The 18,870-nt window shown below is 56.5% G+C and overlaps 1 protein-coding gene across 1 annotated transcript; it reads left to right on the plus strand.

Moving 5' to 3' along the window:
* Positions 1 to 8,890: 8,890 nt before the first annotated feature.
* Positions 8,891 to 16,814, plus strand: AGT (angiotensinogen). The gene is made up of 5 exons (XM_037136755.2): positions 8,891 to 8,986; positions 10,855 to 11,710; positions 14,792 to 15,059; positions 15,719 to 15,863; positions 16,254 to 16,814. Exons 2-5 carry the CDS (start codon positions 10,882 to 10,884, stop codon positions 16,443 to 16,445), a joined length of 1,434 nt encoding a protein of 477 aa, XP_036992650.2. The 5' UTR covers positions 8,891 to 8,986; positions 10,855 to 10,881; the 3' UTR covers positions 16,446 to 16,814.
* Positions 16,815 to 18,870: the final 2,056 nt, after the last annotated feature.

Here is an 18,870-nt window from a genome sequence, read left to right on the forward strand (position 1 = left end):
TTTGTTGACAGCCGATGGACAGTTTTAGGTCACAGGCGGGGACTCACCCAGCAAATGCGGGGGACTCACCTGGCCATTTGCCTCCTGGGGAAGCATCTGGGTTCACAACCGGATGCTCGGTGTTTGAGACGGTCTCTCTGCCCTGGGCCCAGAGGCCCCCCACATGGGTTCAGGGCTGAGAAGCAGTTCCCAGCACAAAGGCTCACGGACTGGACCTTCAGATCCAGATGCTGAGTGAGGGGTGTTGCATTTTTCTCCTGCCTCGAATCTTTAGGGGGAGAGAGTCCTCTGGGATGAAAGATCACGCCTGAACACCACTGGTGGGATCTCAGGGCTCTCCAAGGCCCACTGGGGTGTTAGTTCATGGGAAAGTCCTCATGAGAAAGTCCCACAATTTGTTACCCTCAGTGTAGACAACGGAGGTAGGAATCTTGACCCGGAAGGTCACCACTGACAGGACCATTTAGGAGAGAGTGAGGAGGGAGGACCTCAGGTTGTCTACCAAAATTCCTTATTCCTTCCTCAGGTAGTCCAGGGTCTTCTGGAAAATGCTTCGAGATGCAAAGGAACGGTGTGAGTTGGACAGGTGAGGCTGGGTAGGCATGGGGCCTGGGTTCCCTCCGTGAGGCCCCGGTGAAAGGGGTGGGGTTGGGACAAACCCGAGGATGGGAGGAAGAGCGATGACTCACCCTGGGGGTCATCTGGAACTTTGTGGTCCTTTCAGTTTGAAGAACACACATGGGTGACTTTGGAGCGAATTATCACACAGGGCTGTTTGCCAAGGGTGCTGGGAGAGACTCCTTCCCCGTCAGACCCCCAGCTGCTGGCTAAGGACACAGTAAAGTAATGCACGAGGTCCATCAAGCACCGTGTCTGTGCTTTGGTTTGCTTTTGTGAAACGTTGTAAATGCAAACCAAATAGAGCCTCTCCCACCTTGGCTCGTAATGTCACGTCGAAGGTCAAGTCCTTATGTTCGGTTAATTTGACTATTTGCCATTGAACCAGTTTTAGGGCAGCTGGTCACTCCCTTCATTAAAACGAGCAAAGCCACTGTCTCAGACCCCTCTCACACGATGCTCACACAGCAGGAGGCATTTAACTGTGTACACAGAGGCTCCAGCCCCCACGGTGCGGCGGCTCTGATGGCTGGCAGGCAGCCTTTCCCGGGCTCCCCCTGCTGCCCTCCGAAATCTCCACTCCTCCTGGTTTGCAGCAGGGAGGCACTAACTAATATTTCTTTCTCTAAATTTCTTTGCAATATTTTCCACAGGAGAAGAACTGGTCATTGAACAAATATTTTTTTCTGGAACTGGGATTTTGCAAGAGCTAGCACCTCAGGTGCCCGGGGGACAGCAGTCCTATCCTCTCAGCGTCAGGGCTCCGGCGCGGAAGGCTGACGACATTTTCCATCCGGACAGCCGGCCCTTATCTGAGCTTGCTTGCTGACTGGTGAGCTGACTGCTCCCCTCTAGACTTCTCCCGGCTACACAGAGCGCCAGAGCAAACATGGAGTTTGGCCCCTTTGCTGCAGAGGTGTAAATGCAAGAAAGTCTGAATGGAGAAATAGATTTGGAAATGGTGCTTTCTGTGTATGACTTACCAACACAGAAATGGGTCGCAGGCCTGCCCACGGTCATGCCTGCACTGGGGAAGAACCACAGAACAAGCTGGGGACAGCTGGGAATGTCCTGTTTCATTTTATTTTTATTACTATTTTACAATTTACTTTATATTTATCATTTTATTATTTTTAGTCCTCACCCGAGGAGGGTGTGTTTATTGATTTTGGAGAGCGAGGAAGGGGAAAAGACAGGGGGCAACACTGAGTGAGAGAAACATCCATCAGCTGCCTCCCTTACCAGGGACAGAACCCCCAGCCCAGCCATTCGCCCTGAGCACGAACGGAAACCCCGATGCTCTGGCCTGTGGGACGCTGCCCCAACCCACCGAGCCACCCCGCCAGGGTGAGAATGTGTCACGTTAAATAAGGACACTGTATTCAGATTTACATGAGTACTGATGAATTTCCGTTGACAAAGCCTTTTCTGGAATAAAATCCCTTAAGCCAACTTAATTTCTCGATCAATTTCTATGTAGTGATGTTAAATCATTTGTATTTTTCTAAAGGTTAATTGCTGCAACATTTTCCATTTTTAGAAGCTCTTTTCATCAGGATAAATTCTCCCACTTCACGTTTATAACGAGGAGCTGATCTATCAATTAGGTTTTGTTTGTATCAAGTGTTGCTGATTGGAGCATCTGCTCCTGAGAAGTTTTTTTTTAAGTGGCGAGATCCAAAGTTTTCCTTTTTCTTTCTTTCTTATGGCCTATAGTCAAGTCCAATGTCCCCGGTTAAATTTTGCAGATCTAAATTTTGCCAAAGCATTTTTTAAAATCGAGTTTCCATCAGTGACCAAGTTTGTGATGGGCAGTTCTAGCCACTGGCTACATAGGTGGTGTGGACTATTTCAATGTGCTTTATTCATTATGGATCAGATAAAATATATCTAATTTTTAGTGTGTCATTATCTTCAGAGCTGCCTGGAAAATCTCCTCTTCATGTAGGAATAAAATAATATTATTACACTGAAATAAGTGCAAAATACAGCAGATGTTCCCAAAGCCGATTCTTACATAAAAGGACAATATACAAATGTAGCCTTATTGCCTCTCTCATTGGCCGAATAGACCCAGGGTCAGCAAGCTTTTTCTGGAAAGAGCCAGGTAAGGACTATTTGAGGCTTCTCGGGACCCGTGTGCTCTGGGGCAACCCCCAGCTCCGCTCCTGCAGCCTGGAAAGAGCTGCAGACGCAAAGCAAACTGACAAGAGCGGCCCATGCGCCGTCGTTTGCCAATCCCTGAAACAGCCAAAGGCTCATTTTGCTCTGTTTTATTAGTGTTTCCTTCACTGGCCAGGATTGGCCATGGACCCCTGCAGATACAGGGCTTCTGGGATGCACGTTATATGCTTTCTTCCACCCGTCTTTCGGATCACGGTGTCAGGAAAAGCTCTCTGCACCGGCAACGTGTCTATCATCAGGGTCACACAGTTTTCTTAGATGAACTCACCACCCTGCACACGTCAGTGAGGAACCATAAACTCTCCCAGGAATGGGGAAAGGGAGGGTGACCTATTTTCATCTCTTTGGAAACAGAGGCAGACCCATCACCCAGAGCCTCATCACAGGGTTAGTTTGGGAGGGAGCACAGCAACTAGCAGCAAGGCCGGCACTAACCTGTCCACTCACTCCAGGCTTAGAACCGTGAACTTAACTGGGAAATTGCTAAACTCCATGCTTTGACTGCTCACTTGAAAACAAAACCAACTGCAATAGATGTAAAATGGGAAACCCACTACAAAGAGGCTGCCATTTGTCAGGAAATAGACTCTACTCAAAGGAATTACATTTTTGAAGAACACTCTTCTGGCCTCTGGGTGGGAATAAAGTTGCATTATTTTGCAATGTTTTCAGGTGCATGTAATTGTCTGAAAATGTTACTAATTATGCTCAAATAGGTAAAAGTCCAGAGATATGCAATTGCTGGTCCCTTGCAATCAAAAGTCCAGTTTTTTAAAAAATCATTCTACGTTTTCATTTATTATCTCATGCTTACAAAGTGGCTGCTCTATCTCCAGATATTGCATCAACATTTAAGGGTGGAAGAACATGTAAAAGCTGAGCCACTGACTTTATAAAAGGAAAGTGAAAACACTCTGAGAACCCTCAACAGATTGCTATTTCTGTCTCATTGGCCAGAACCAGCTTACCTGACCACTAATGCTTACAGAGGAGGGTAGGAAAGTGAATATTACTTTTCTTCATTTCTATGTGGCCAAGGACAAAGGAAAAAAGTATAGGGAGAGCTGAGGGGTCAGCACCCCAACAGTGTTCAGCATAAAGTTTATTATCACTCATCATAAGAACCTGAAATTAGATTCCCTAATCCTACCATCTAATGTAGAAATCAATACAAACACACACATCACTTCTTATTTGCACAATTGTAACTGGTGACCAAGAAACTTCTTCAGTTTGACTATAACGTCTGAAACATGCTTCAATCACAACATTTCCTAGAACTTGGTTATTTCAAATCACCAACTCCCCAAGCCCACGGTTTGCTTGGTCTGAATGGGCAACCATACCTTCTTCAGGCAAAGTTCACATACAGCAGTCCGCAGGGCTCTTCCCGGGGCATCTGTGATGTTCAAAAGGGCTAAAGTCGGGGGGCAGATTCTTCCTAGGCACATGGGGCAGGTGGAGCTATTTCGTTTTATTTACCAGGAGTCTGAAGCCCAGGTGACCCAACAGAGAGTATTTTTTTTAAGATTTTATTTATTTATTTTTAGAGAGAGGGGGATGGAGGGAGAGAGGAAGAGAAACATCAGTGTGTGGTTGCCTCTTGTGCGCCCCCTACTGGGGCCCTGGACTGCAACCTAGGCATGCGCCCTGACTGGGAATGGAACCTGCAACCCTTTGGTTTGCAGGCCCGCACTCAATCTACTGAGCCACACCGGCCAGGGAGAGAGTGATTTTTATTAGAAAGAAATGGGCCCTGGCTGGGTGGCTCAGTTGGTCAGAGTGTTTTCCTGTACACCAAAAGGTGGTGGGTTTGATTCCCGATCAGGGCACAAGCTTATGCTGCTGCAGGTTCAATCTCTGGTTGGGCACATACGGAAGGCAATCAATTGATATTCCTCTCTCATTTCAATGTTTCCGTCTCTTTCCAATCAATAAGCATATCCTTAGTGAGGATTAAAATAAAGAGAGAAACTGACTTGTTTCAGGAGCCCACTTTACAATCGAGAACCCCGAGGGGCCTGTTCAGCTCTCGGATGAGCAGTGATGTGAACTCAGAGTGGTGGAAAGTGTCCTCCTCGTAAAAAGGGAAACCTGGAGGTAGGTCAGTGCGCTCCTCCTGCTCCCAGTTCCAGTAAACGATGCCTGGCAGTCACACGACCCGCACCAGGGATGTTTGGGGACTGACCCTTCCGATCCAGGCAGAAAGCCATCCCCCGTGAGATGAGTTTTGTCCTAGAAGCAAAACTGGCGACTCCGTTGCCGTGTTTCCCCCTCAGTCTTCCCTCGCCTCGCCCCAGCGGGTTCCAAGTCCGATTGCGTCAAAGACGTACACAAAGCTGCTCCTGCCTTCCCAGTTCCTCTTTGGTTTGCGTTAGGGTAAGAGTTTGTGTGGTTTTTGTCCATGATGTCCTGGCTGGTCAGGAGATGAGGAGGCAGGTTCTGGTTTAGACCAAGCCTCGTCTCAGTAACTGCAGAGCAGACTTGGCCTGCAAAGGTCGCCAGCTCGAAGGGCACCCCTGGCCGATATGTCACCAGGTCTGCCGACTGCCCATGGTTGGTTCCGGGTCAGACTCTGAGCACGGTTTATGTGATGAGCCCCTTTTTTGCCCAAATTTTTGGGGATAAATAAGGATGTGCATTATATTTGGGTATAACAATTAAATAACATGGGGTGTATTGATGGGTATAAGAATCCCATGTATAATGCACAGAAAAACATGGGTGCACACTGTAGACGGCAAAATACGGTACCCGGTTTTCCTGGCCAGCACTTATTCTTCCCTCCTCAGTCTTTATTCAGATGGCCTGTCCCCAGGTGCCCACAATGAGATGAATGCACAAGAAGTAGCACCCACTGGAATGAAAATTGTCCTACATCAGAACTAGGTCAAAGTCTGTGGACTCTTCCAGTAGATACTCCTTCTGGGAATAGTTTACATTCTTGGTAACACGCTCCAGCAATGTTCTGATTTATTCTAATGAGCTTAAAACCCTCACATAGAAAACCCGCCCAGCTGATAGCCAGCCTTGGGAGTTGAATAAGGGCTGAACATTTAAGACGACATCTTATTCCCTGGCTGGTGTAGCTCAGTGGATTGAGCGCGGGCCTGCGAACCAGGATCGAGGTTCAATTCCCAGTCAGGGCACATGCCTGGGTTGCAGGCCAGTTCCTTGCAGGCCAGCTCCCAGCAGGGAACGCACTAGAGGCAACCTTACATTGATGTTTCCCTCTCTCCTTCCCCTCTAAAGATAAAGAAATAAAATCTTTAAAAAAAAGAAGGCATCTTATTGTGTCCAACCTAACAATGGTTACGTCCTTATTTTTTTCCCTCACATCGTTATCAAGAGGGGGGCCCGGTTTGAATGAACTCTGACCTGCTCTGTAAACCCCAGAAGCTCTTTTCAAATATACTTCAGGATGTCCAAACATGTGACAGAGACTCTGAGGGCAGGAAGAGGAGGTGACTTCCTGAAGGACACAGATCACAGGGCACAGATAATGGACGGGGCAGAGGTGACCTGGGTCGGGGGTGGAGGGTCGGGGGGTGAGCATGGTGAAGGCTGGAGGGTTGGGGAGAACTTTTGATCTGAGGGCCCGAGGGTGACAGGCGGCAGCTTGCCGAGTGCAGCCAGCAGCGGTGTGGGAGTGACCCGGGCAGCCGTGAGTCCTGCGTAAGACGGACAGAAGGGGTCGGGCCCAGGGGCCCTGCGCCCAGCGAGAGCCAGGAGGACAGAGGAAGGAACCGGGCATCCCGGTGTTGAGTCCCCTTCAGTCAACGGGGGAGAAGAGGCTGGGAGCCCAAACACCCACCCAGGTCAGCCGCCCGGGGAGGGGCGACTGCCACGTAGCAGCTGCTCCCTGAAAGGGGATCTTTCTTCCTCTGTCTTAGAGCTGAGAACCCAGAGTCTCCTAGTCCCTCCTCCTTTTGTTACAACATTTCCTAAAGTGGAGCTCTCGCAAGTCCGTCTGCCCCTCCCCCTCCCCCTGGCTTCTCAGGCTGGCTCAGCCTGGCCCTCCCTCATCCCTCCCAGCATGCTCTCCACCTCCACCTCCACCTCCACCTACTTCTGCTCCGACTTTGATGACCAGCAAAGAGCTGGTGAATGACTGCCCAAGAACACTTTGCTGGAATGGAGACATCTCGGCACCAAGGCCTTTCCGCCTTTGCGACCTCTGCCCCAAAGGCCTCTTCCAGCTCCCACCTTCTCACTTCTCCAAACTCTGCCCCCGCCCCCTGGCTTCTGGAGGGCTGCCTCCCGATCCTCGCACTGCCCTTCAGGGGCCCCCTGCCCAGACTGCTTCCCCGCCCCCAGCTCTCTGGGTTCACCTCATATCTTCTCTCCTCGTTTTTGTTTAGTTATTATTTATTTTCAGAAGGAAGGGAAGGGAAGGAGAGAGAGAGAGGGAGGGAACATCAATGTGAGAGAGAAACAATGATCTGTTGCCTCCTTATCGCACCACTGACCTTGAACTGAACCTGCAACCCAGGCACATGCCCTGATCAGGAACCAGAGACCTTTACTTCTGTGGCACGGTGCCCACCCCACTGAGCCACACCGGTCAGGGCCTCCCTCCTCATTTTTAACCCTTGCTGGGAGAACCGTCTCCACCCACAGGCCGTGAGTTACACACATGTGATGTATTTGCCTGTCACGTCTTTGTGTCTGGCCCAGACCTGCCTCCTGACCATCGGGACTATCACCCAAGTCTTCGGCACTGGGAGTCAATAGAACTTCAAAAGAAACAGTCCATGCCCTGGCTGCTGTAGCTCAGTGGATTGAGTGCGGGCCTGTGAACCCAGGGGGGACTGGTTTGATTCCCTATCAGGGCACATGCCTGGGTTGTGGGCCAGGTCCCCAGCAGGGGGTGCACAAGAGGCAACCACACATAGATGTTTCTCTTCCTCTCTTTCTCCCTCCCTTCCCCCCTCTCTAAAAATAAATAAATAAAATGTAAAAAAAAAAAAGAAAAAGAACCAGTCCAAAATCCAACTGTGCATTCTTCCCCGAAGCTCCGTGCTTTCCGGGTCCCTCCCCCAGTTAGTGGTTCACCACCCTCTCAGCATCTGATCTGAGAAGTTCTCTCCACCTTTCCGTCACACTGTCCCCACCACCACCAGAGTAGAACTTTAAAATCGGGAGGCAAGCATTATGCCGCCGTCCCACCCAGGCATCTGCAATCCCTCCCTCGTGCGGCCCGACTTTGACCTCCGAGCGTGGCCAGGCTCCAGCCAGCGTCTTTCCTTTCTGCATCGCTCACTCCAGCTGCCCCGACTGGGAGCGGCAAGCAGGTTTCAACTTGTGCTGGCCCCGGGCGCAGCAGCAGCCTTGCTGCCCTGACTGCCCCCCAATTCCCGTACCTGGGCCTGCTGGCGTCCCCCAAACAAGCCCCCTCTGCCACACCTCTTTGTTACTCTCGTACAAGCCTCTCTCTCTGCAGACCCCTTCTTCAACAGCCGCCTTCTTTTTCCTTCCAGGTTTGGCTCCAATGACATCCCCCGCCCCCCAAGAGCTTCCCCAGCTTTCACAGAGTGTTTTACACGCCCACCCCCATCTGGAAGGCTTTGGTTGGTGCCTTGCTGTCTGGCTGCACCACTGCTGAGTTGCAAGCCTCTAGAAGATTGTTTGGGTGTTTCTCTCCCCAGGCTGTCAGGGGTCCGCACACGAATGGCTCTGCAGGCAACCCCTGAGCCACTTGCTAGAGGCTGCAGGGTAAGCAGCCAGCCCAGACCGCCTGCGTGTGCACGCGCCCAGGACCTCTCAGAAGCACACACACCGTGAGGGAGCTTCATCTGAAGGCTCAGTGGCTGCCCTTGCCCGGCACATCACAGCGGGTCAGACACACCTCGAGCACCCACACAGGACGCTGCTGTGTCTGGTGACCGCGGCCCCGGCTCCGATGAACCCAGTAAATGTGTAACTGACCGAGTACCAGCTCACTCTGTTTAGCAGCAGAGCGCGCATCGATCTGCCTGACTTCCTGGAAGCCGGCCCAGCGTGAGTCCCTCTGGCCTTCCTCCCTTGGCTGCCTGAGGTCCCCACCCCCACTGTGATGTAACCCCCCCTCCCCAGCCTGGGTACAGGACAGTCTGGGAACGGCTCCATCCCCACCCCTCAGATATAAATAGGCCTCCGTGGCCCGGCCAGAGGAAGAGCCGCCCTTGTTTTGGGACTGAACAAGGTAAGCCGGGAGCCCCTCTTCGCACACCCATCCCAAGCCCCAGCCCCTCCTGACTCTCCTAGGACAGCTGAGCTGCCTGCTGGGCCCCTGTGGGGAGGGGGCAGAGCAAACCAGCATCCAGGAACCAGAAGCCAGGGGACAGCGGTGACCTGCGCAACTGGGGACATTACCCCTGAAGACTCAGAAGATGTTGCTCCCCTCCAGTCAAGCCAGACATCCAGAGCTGGGCTGTTCCCCCTCAGCCCCACCCTGGGTTCCACCAGAAGGCCGGTCCTTCTCACAGTTGGCTGGTGGTCGGTCCCCCTGCTCCCTCGGAGCAGGGCTGCGTCCTCTGGGGCTGGCACAGGACTGGATCATGGTGGACAAGCGTCCACCAGGTCCTCTTCCGGCCAGAAGGAACAGCAAGGTTTGTGCAGGCAGCGGGGCTGAGGCAGGGCCAGGCTCAGGGAGCCTAGGGTGGTGTCCACACAGGGCGCAGGTGAGGGGCGGCCCCCATCTCTCTGCAGCCGCCTTGAGCAGAGCTGTCTCTGGCTCTGGGCTCAAGGCCTGGGTCGGTGCAGTCAGGCTCATCCTGTCTCCCCGAGCCTCTGCTTGCTAATCTGTAAATGGGACAAATAGCAATGCCCGGGACTCCCTTGTTCCTGGACTAGGACAGCAGTAGACTATGAAATGCTTTCTAAACTTCCGCATAAACTACGAAGGCAGATGCTTACTGTTTTGTTCAAGAGGCAATGCAGATTGGTTGCTTGGGTGTGCAGGCTGTGGCTTCAAGGGTCTGGGTTTGAATCCTACTTCTGTGTCTTACTAGCCACGTGACCTTGAACCTCTCTGCTCCTCCACAAAGCAACATTAATGAACTTATTTAACGACGACTTTATAAGTAGCTACTATGTCTCAGGCACTGTGTGGGGGTGGGGTGGGCGGAGAATGTGGTATATGTCAGCAAAAGAAAACAGAGCAAGAACCCTGTTCTCAGGGGGGTCTGCATTCACATAGGAGGAGGTGGGCAATCAACAGACAAACAGTACACAGGGCCACCAGGTGAGCAGGGCCACGACACAAGGAAGACAGGGCAGGGTGAGCTCAGAGTGGTCGGCGTAGCAGGGACAGCTGCAGTGTGGGACACTGTGGGGTTGAGGAAGCCCCAGTGGTCAGGGGTGGGCTGTTGTGATCGATGAAAAGCCCCCACCAGCACCTGGCAAGGGGAAGCAGGATTCTGTGTGACCTGCCACCCTCACCATTTCCACCTGGGGACATTGAGAAGGAGGGGCTGGTGGAGAAGGAGACCAAGAAGGGGTGAGGAGGAGAGACCCGTGGTGGGGGGGCGTCAGGACCACCACGCTGCCGGGAGCACCCACAAGGCCCTGCCCCCCTGTTGAGGGCTGGCTGCTGACTGAGGACCCTCGGGGCGGGAGGGCTGATCACAACTGAGGGCGAACAACCGCCGCTGCCCTGGAAATGACCTGTGAGGTGGCTTCACCAGAAAGGGGGTCTGTGCCATTCAGAACGCAAAGCGGGTCGGGCCGGTTCCCGCAGGCTTTCCCCAGCACTCAGTCTGCAGGTTGCCCCTGGCGACAACCTTCACTATGGGGCGGGGCCGTGTAAACAGGAAGGGAGAGGCCCTCTGCAACAGAAATGCAACAAAACGAACCCCCGAACAGAACCCTGCAAAAGCACACCTCAGCCGCAAGGAGGCGCTCTGCACCTGGTCACTGAGACGTTTTCTGAGGGCCTTGGAGTCCCTTTCTTCCCGTGGGTGTGTGCAGACGTGGGTGGGTTTCTCCAGGTGAAGGGCTGCGGGGGTGTGGGAACGCGCCTGGCAATGGCGCGCACTCCTAACCGCATTTCACCGTCCCCGCACGTTTCAGGGTAGCAGCAGCGAGCGCCCCGCAGAGATGGCTCCTGCCGGTGTGAGCCTGGGGGCCACTGTGCTTTGTCTCCTGGCCTGGGCCGGCCTGTCTGCCGCCGACCGGGTGTACATACACCCCTTCCACCTCCTCGTCTACAGCAAGAGCAGCTGCGAGCAGCTGGAGAAGCCCAGCGCCGAGACGCCCAGCGAGCCGACCTTCACGCCCGTCCCCATTCAGGCCAAGACGCCCCCAGTGGCCGAGGAGGCGCTGCGGGAGCAGCTGGTGCTGGCGGCTGGGAAGCTGGAGGGCGAAGACAGGGTGAGGGCGGCCACGGTGGGGATGCTGCTCAACTTCATGGGCTTCCGCATGTACAAGACGCTGAGCGACACGTGGACGGCCACCAGCGGGGCCCTCCTGTCCCCGACGGCTCTCTTCGGCACGCTGACCTCCTTCTACCTGGGGTCCTTGGACCCCACGGCCCACAGACTGCAGGCCTTCCTGGGCGTCCCCGGGGAGGGTCAGAGCTGCACCTCCCGGCTGGACGGACACAAGGTCCTCGCTACCCTGCAGGCCATCCAGGGCCTCCTGGTTCTGCAGGGCGGGGCAGGCAGCCAGGCTAGACTGCTGCTGTCCACCGTGGTGGGCCTGTTCACGGCCCCCGGCCTGCGCCTGAAGCGGTCTTTTGTGCAAGGCCTGGCCCCCTTCGCCCCCATCACCCTCACACGCTCTCTAGACCTATCCACGGACCCAGAGCTCGCGGCTGAGAAGATCAACAGGTTCGTGCAGGCCGTAACCGGCTGGAACATGGGCAGTGCCCCGACAGGAGTCGGCCCAGACGGCACCCTGGTCTTCAACACCTACGTCCACTTTCGAGGTAAGGCAAAGCCCCCCGGAGGACTCCGCCACAGGCCGGTGCCCAAGGGCGGCAGTTCTCTGTCTCTACAGCTCTGATGTCCAAGATTCCAGCTGAGCAGGGCCCAGCCTTGGAGGTGGGCAGGGTGGTAGACATGACGGGTGCGGGAGGACGGGAGTGGCTGTCCCCCTGGGCTCCGCGGGTGAGCGCAGCTCGGGCATCTGCCTACCTACGCGCACTGCCCTGTCTCTGCAGCGACTCTCTTGCCTCCTTTCACTGTCATCATCTGGTCCTCTGTGATGTGGTGAAGAGGTGTCACTGCCTCTGTCCCCGGTAAAGAAATAGGGACTCAGAGAAACCACACGACTTGCCCAAGACGGTCCAGCCACAAGCAGTGGGCCTGGGATCCAAACCTGAATCTCCTGACCCGCAATGGCCCAGGTCCCTGTTCAGAGGGCCCAGTTTCTGTCTCTTGTGAAGGTCACTGTCTCGTGCAAAAATAACCACTTTGTTTGCTTAAATTGCTCTCACGTTGGGGGGTGATTACTAAGCAATCCCTACTACACAGGTTGCTCAATCATTCGACAAATAATTGTTGAGAAGCTGCAATAGGCTAAGCTGGGCGTCTCAGGGGCGCCGAGTAGGAGGGATGCACAAGCCCTGACCCCAGGTTGTTGAAGTTCGCTGGGGGGACAGACCCTGAGGGCAGGTGCCCTGGCCAAGGAGCTGCAGGCAGAAGTCCCCCACGGAGATACTCTGGGAGCTCGGCGCACTCAGAGTAGGGGGTCACTGGGGAGTGGGCGGGAGACCTGGGAGTGATGCGGGGAGCAGGGTTTCAGTGAAGAGAAACCTGCCAGCAAAGGCAGCCAAGTTCAAGGTGAGGGACGAGATTGGGAAATTAGGATAAGAGAGGGGGACCAGTGGAAGGCGGGGCTGGGAAGATGGGTGGGGGCCAGGCATTGGGACTCGGACTGTGCTGCCCAGGAAGGTTAGAGTCCTTCGGGGTCAGGTGTCCACGTGGACAGGTGCTCTGCCCAGAGGTCGTGCCCTTGGCCGTGCCGCCTGCACTGCAGGTCGGTGGGTCCTCGGAAGGGTCTGCAGCGGTGCAGACGAAGTCTCTGGGGACTCGCTCTAAGCCAGTGGCTCTGCAATGGCGGGGTGGGCTCGGGAGCCCTGCGTCTCAGGGACACCGAGGAGGTTGGGTCAACCTGAGCGGTGTCATGCAGACAGGGAGCCAAGAAAGTCCACAGTTAAAGACAGGGCCGTGGAGAGAGAGGCTGAAGAGCGCCAGGTCACTTCCCGCCACATGCAGGAAGTTCATGAGACCGCACCAGGAAAGGACCTCCAGCCGCCCTTGGGGGGCAGAGGAAGAAGACAGGCCCGACTGCTCAGGCCCCAGGTCGGACAGGCCACGGGGGCAGAGTCCAGCCAGGCTGTGCCGGGGGCGGAGGCCAGAGGATGGCGTACAGTCCCTAAGAGCAGCGCCGGGAAGAGCTCACTGAGAAAATCGCGCCCCCAGAAGGCAAAGCCAGAGAGCCACTGGGTCAGAAATGGGCCTCGCTTCAGAGAAGTGCCGTCCACGTGCTTCTGCAAGACACAGCTGGGCGGGAAGGCGAGAGAGGAAGAAGGGGAGATACAGAAAAAGGCAAACCACACTCAGGGTGGCGGGGTCCTGGGGGCCCTCCCAGCCCCGTCCTGGCACAGCCCTCCGATCACGGGCCCCGAGCTCTCCTTGCCTCAGTTTCCATCCAATGGAGATGCAGACCCCCCTCCGGCCCACCAGTGTGTCCGTTCATGAAACGAGCGGACTGCGTCGGGGGCTCGAAGTCCCGCATGGCAATAACGTCTTGTCACGGTGACCTCAGTGCACGCCCGGGAGTTTCTAACCAGCAAGGGCCGGGGGCTTGGGAGCCCGTGAGCGCCAGGCACCATTTGCCCAGCACTGACCGTCACCTCCAGCCCAGGCGCTGGCCCTGGCAGGTCCAGTGACAGCTGTTGACTTAACCTTGAGGGATTTTACTGAACCTCTGGAGAAGATGGTGCTGTTCACATGAGCAGAAGGAAGAGGGCCGCCGCTCAGTTCACATTTCGGCATCTGTCTGTGTTCAGTTTGTTGGTGGAATAATTGTCTTTTTCCCCCTCTAAACTAAAAAGCCTCCTGCCAGGCCTGGTGGGCCAGTGCCGAGGTCCCCAAGGGGCAGTGGGTGAGGAAGGTCACCGAAGTTTCTTTCTTTTTCACTGAATTTACTGGGGTGACACTGGGCAGTAAAACTGTATCGGTTTCAGGTGCATGGGGTGTTCAGCACCCCAAGTCGTCTCCCTCCATCACCACTGAGCCCCCTACCTCTTTCCCACCTCCCCTCCACCTCCCTTCTCTCTCTCTCCCGCCCACCTCCTCCCAACCCCTTCCCTCTGGGGATCACGGAGCATGTGGGGGCAGTGAGACCCTCCTGTAGGAAACTGCAGGGGTGGACTCACATTGTCACACGCTCGTGCAGACCACAGACGTGCCACACCCGGAGGGAGCCTGAGTGGGAAGGGGGCTGTGGGCGGCGGCGCCGTGGCCCCAGGTTCATCAGCTTGGGGGGGGGGTTGGTGCTGATGGTGAGGGGGGCTGCGTGGCTGGGGGTGGGGAGCAGGTACGTGGGAAATCTCTGGTCCTGTCTCCTAATTATTCTGTGAGCCTTAAACTGCTCTAAAAAGTAAATGCTTTTTAAAAAACCAAAAACCAAGGAAGCATGCTGGACCAGTGGCCACAGGCCCTGACAGACCCCCTGGGGTCTGTTTGCCCCATCCGCACCTGGGGTGGTAGGGTCCTTAAGCTCCTTGATGTCCTTGAGTGAGGGGACAGTGTACAGTCTCAGGCTGGAGCCTGGCTGTACCGTGTCTTCAGCATTGGCTGGTAGCGTCACCTTAGTGAACTCGAAATGGCTGATTTGGCAGGAGGAGGACTTGACCGGCCCCCGGGGACACGCAGTGGCCCCGAGAGCGCTGGGGTCACCCGCCTAGGCCCGCTCTCAGCGCGGTCCCGGCCCCACGCCCGCCTGCCTCTGCCGCCTGGCTGACCCTCCTCTTCTGTCTTGTCTCCATCTGGGTCTCCAGGGCAGATGAAGGGCTTCTCCCTGCTGGCCGGCCCCCAGGAGTTCTGGGTGGACAACACCACCTCCGTGTCAGTCCCCATGCTCTCGGCCGCCGGCACCTTCCAGCACTGGAGCGACGCCCACAACCACCTCTCTATGACCAGGGTGCCCCTCAGCCAGAACGCGGGCCTGCTGCTGATTCAGCCCCACTGTGCCTCCACCCTGTGGGAGGTTGAGGCCCTCACCTTCCAGCATGACTTCCTGACATGGACCAAGAACCTGGCTCCCCGGTATGGCCGCTGGGAACCCCTGGGGACCTCCGGGCTGCTCCCCCTGGAAGTGGGGAGCGGTGCTGGCCCTTCTGCTTAGGGTGAGAGGGGACATGGGCGTCGTTGTCGGCCAAGCCCTGGGCACGGAGCAGGGACAGGGCCTCTGTTCTGGGAGCAGAAGGCTGGCGCCCACCTCATCTCTCCACCAGCTGTTGACCCAGCACTCGGTTTATTAATCACCGTCTCTCTGGGGGCAGGACAGGTGATCACCCGGCTCTTCCCCGTGTGGGGGTCAGAGTGCCTTTCAGTGTTGCCCAGGGAGCAGGGCCCCTGGGGCACCCGCCCAGACCCGCACTGTCTGTGTGTTCTAAGTGCTCCTGGGGGGCTGACTTCCCAGGGGGCACGGCCCCCTCCAAGAAGCCTGTGGGGGCCTTTCCCCAGGAGACTCCCTTGACCCCAGATGCCCCCTTGGTTTGCTGCCCTGGTCGTTTGCTCCTCTTCCCGATGGCGACAAGGCAATTTCTCCTCCCACCCCCGGTGACCGCTCCCTCCAGTGGTGACACATACCTGTCAGCCACCAGCTGGCTGCCCGGGTCTCCCGAGGGCCCCCTCTGCGTGCCCAAGCCTCGCCCCGGGAGCCACCTGGCGCCTTCCTGACTGACTGTGGGTCGTCTCCGCAGGGCCATGCGCCTGACCATGCCGCAGCTGGTGCTGCGAGGGTCCTACGACCTGCAGGACCTGCTCGCCCAGGCCAAGCTGCCCACCCTGCTGGGCGCCGAGGCAAACCTGGGCAAAATCAGCGACTCCAGCCTCCGTGTCGGACAGGTACTGCATGGCCTGTTGCTGAGCTGGGCCTGTGCATTCCCAGGGTGGGACACGTACACGAAAGGGACACGCAGGAAGCTTCTGGAAGGGGCGGTTGGGCAGGAGGGAGAAGAGGGCCTGGCCAGGTGGGTGTCCTACCCTAGAGTCAACTCTAGCGCCCTCTGTGCTGAGTGTGAGGACTCACGGCCTGGTGGGCCACGGTGGGCGGGGCCTGGGGTTCTGCCTGGGACGGGCCGTCTTGCTGTGCTGAGTGAGAGCTGTGGAGGGCCCGCGGGCACTGTGCATCGGCTGGAGCAGGCCAGGCCCAGGTCCCACAGCGGGCAGCTCCGCACAGCCGTCCCTGGGCCCTGCAGAGCGTCTGGAGCAGCCCCAACCCTTGCTGCTTTGCAGGTGCTGAACAATGTACTGTTCGAACTCAAAGCAGATGAGGGGGAGCAGCCCACAGAGCCCACCCAGCAGCCGGCTGGGCCTGAGGTCCTGGAGGTGACCCTGAACCGCCCGTTCCTGTTTGCCGTTTACGATCAAGACTCCACTGCCCTGCACTTCCTGGGCCGTGTGGTCAACCCGCTGAGCGAGGTGTGAGGCCACCCGGCTGCCTCCATGGGCGAGGGCAGCTTCGGGCAGCATCACTCAGCAACACCCATTTGTCACCACCGTCTTCTGCTTTTTCTTCCAATGAGTCAGCCTCAAGCTGGAAGGAAGCTGCTTCTCCTTGGTCAGTGCGGCGCTGTGCGTGGGAGCAGCAAGCCCTGGGAGCGAAGCAGGCCCCCGGGTCCTTAGGTTTATCTCAGGAGCTTGGGGGCAGCCAAGGGCCAGCGCTCAGCACAGGACAAAATGTCCTTGTCCCAGAAAGAGTTCGCACAGACCAACGTGTTTGTGAAGCCAGTAATTGTTTCTTTTCTAACTGGAAACAGAAATTGGGTTTTAAAATTAAAACGAATGTTTTTCGCTGGCCTGGGTGGACATGCGGCTTAGTGAATGGGGGTTCTGACCCGCACGCCGGCTCCACGAGGCCCGCGTTTCTCTTCGCCGTGATGCTGGTGGTTTCTGGAAGCACAGGGATCTGATGTGTGTTAGACTGCACCACCGTGGCTGACCCTGCGTGGTTAATAAATGTCTTACCACAGGAAGCAAAAGGGAGAAACAATTCTTTCACTTCCCAGAGCAAATACAGGGTCTGGCACATGCAGCGCCCTTTTTATTACAAAATCACAAGCATGTCATTCTGTGACATCACAGTATCACACACGCAGGCACGCTGTATGGCGTTTTAGGTGAAATGTTCAAATGAAAACTATAAATTATTGCACCCATATCATGACCCTGCCAACCACACCCGGGCAGGCGTTACGTCTGCTGGGCCCCACGTAGGCTGTTCAGCAGACAAACCGCACAAACGGAAGTGCTTTCCAGGACTCTGAAGAAGCTGAAGGCGATGTTTTTCTGGATGCTTCCTCCCTCGGTGGCGGTGACTGTCCGTGGGACAGGCAGGCGGGCGGGCCTGGGGGGCCCTGCACCCCATGCAGCTGGGGAGGGGCCAGACGACGGGCACTTCTTCACTCCCGGACGCAGGGCCCGCTGTCATGCGTGGTGCCCAGGGAGCAGGAGACAGAGAGGTCTCTACACTGCACATTCCTTTCTGCCCTTTCATTCTTAAGTGTCCCCGCCCGTCCTCCTCGGTGGGACGAGGCCCCTGTCTGCTAACTCTCGGGCAGAGCCTGAGAGGGGTGGGTGCCCGGCAGGCCCAGGCTGCACGCTGATTAGTGTGGATGCTGCAGGGAGACAGGATGCAGGTTTTCTTCCCATCTGTAGATACTGAGACTCAGCAGCGAGGTGAGAGAGCGGCTGCCCGTGAGCTGAGGGGCTTGTGGCCACAGGCCTGGGGCTGGGGAGCACCCGGGCTGGGAGTGGGGACGGCCGGTGTCAAAGCTGACCCAGGGCTTTCCTGTCCTGCTTGTGCAGTGCCCGCCCTTCGCCCAGGCCTCACCACCCCTCCCACTCGCTGGAACATGGAGCCACACTCCGACTGGAGCAGGCGTGGGCCCACTCCTCTGACTGCGGCCCAGGCCCACACAGAACAGCAATGGCACCCTTCCAGCCTCAGTGTGCCCCCTCACGTTCCCAAGCACCCCTCTCACCTGCAACGTAACTCCCTATCTTGGCAACAAGGGGACGCCTGGTCCTTCCCACCTCTGTGGGTGTAACGGGGTCTGTGTGCCAGGCCCCCAGGGGCGGAGTGGCGGGGGCTCGGAGGAGGGCCGACAGGGGGCCCCTGTGTGACTCGGAGCAAGTGGCTCCGTACATCCGCCCCCGTCTCCTCGTTTACGGAATGGCAAACACTTGAATGAATGAGTAGTAACCTCCATACGCACTTGGTCCCTAACAGGACCGTGACCTCTGCCCCTCATGGCAGTCCCGTTCCAAAGGGCACAGCAGGAACAGAGGTGTGCACCTGGGGCCACAGCGGGAGGCTGGATGACAGTCCCCAAAGACGCTCAGGCCCTGGTCCCCTGGGCCTGTGGCCGAGACCTCACACAGCACAGGGGGCTTTGCAGATGGGACTAAACGAGAGACCCTGAGGGAGGACAGGACCCTGGGTCACCTGGGTGCCGTCAGTCATGTGTCCCTTGTAAGACGGAGTCAGAGGGAGAATGGGAGGCTGAGGGCCACGGGCTGATGTGATGCAGGACACGGGGAGAGGAGGTCAGAGCTCCAGTTTCTGCAGTAATTCCCACGACGGCCACGGAGGAACAACGGCCCAACATGCGTGACTATGGGGTTCGGAGCTGCTGGTCCAACCACATCTCCCCCGACCCCCACCAGCAAGTACACTCCATTCAACATGTGCTCGGGTGCCGGGTGGTGACAACGTGGCAGCGCAGGTCCATCTGTTGCAACAAGTGTCCCACCATGTTGAGGGACATTAGTAATGGGGAGGATGGCATGTTGTCATCACCCAGAGTCCATCCTTTACATGGGTGCTGCCCAGCTTCGTGTTGGCCGTGGG

The sequence above is a fragment of the Artibeus jamaicensis genome, unplaced genomic scaffold (assembly GCF_021234435.1).
Source record: "Artibeus jamaicensis isolate MK-2021 breed Jamaican fruit bat unplaced genomic scaffold, CSHL_Jam_final contig_467, whole genome shotgun sequence".
Taxonomy (NCBI): domain Eukaryota; kingdom Metazoa; phylum Chordata; class Mammalia; order Chiroptera; family Phyllostomidae; genus Artibeus; species Artibeus jamaicensis.

What these genes read in the sequence shown, in the direction of transcription:
- AGT (XM_037136755.2), top strand. Translation starts at nt 10,882, where the DNA reads ATGGCTCCTGCCGGTGTGAGCCTGGGGGCCACTGTGCTTTGTCTCCTG. An exon ending in CACCTACGTCCACTTTCGAG is followed by an intron (nt 11,711 to 14,791) that starts GTAAGGCAAAGC and finishes CTGGGTCTCCAG; the next exon opens with GGCAGATGAAGGGCTTCTCC. An exon ending in CCAGCCTCCGTGTCGGACAG is followed by an intron (nt 15,864 to 16,253) that starts GTACTGCATGGC and finishes GCTGCTTTGCAG; the next exon opens with GTGCTGAACAATGTACTGTT.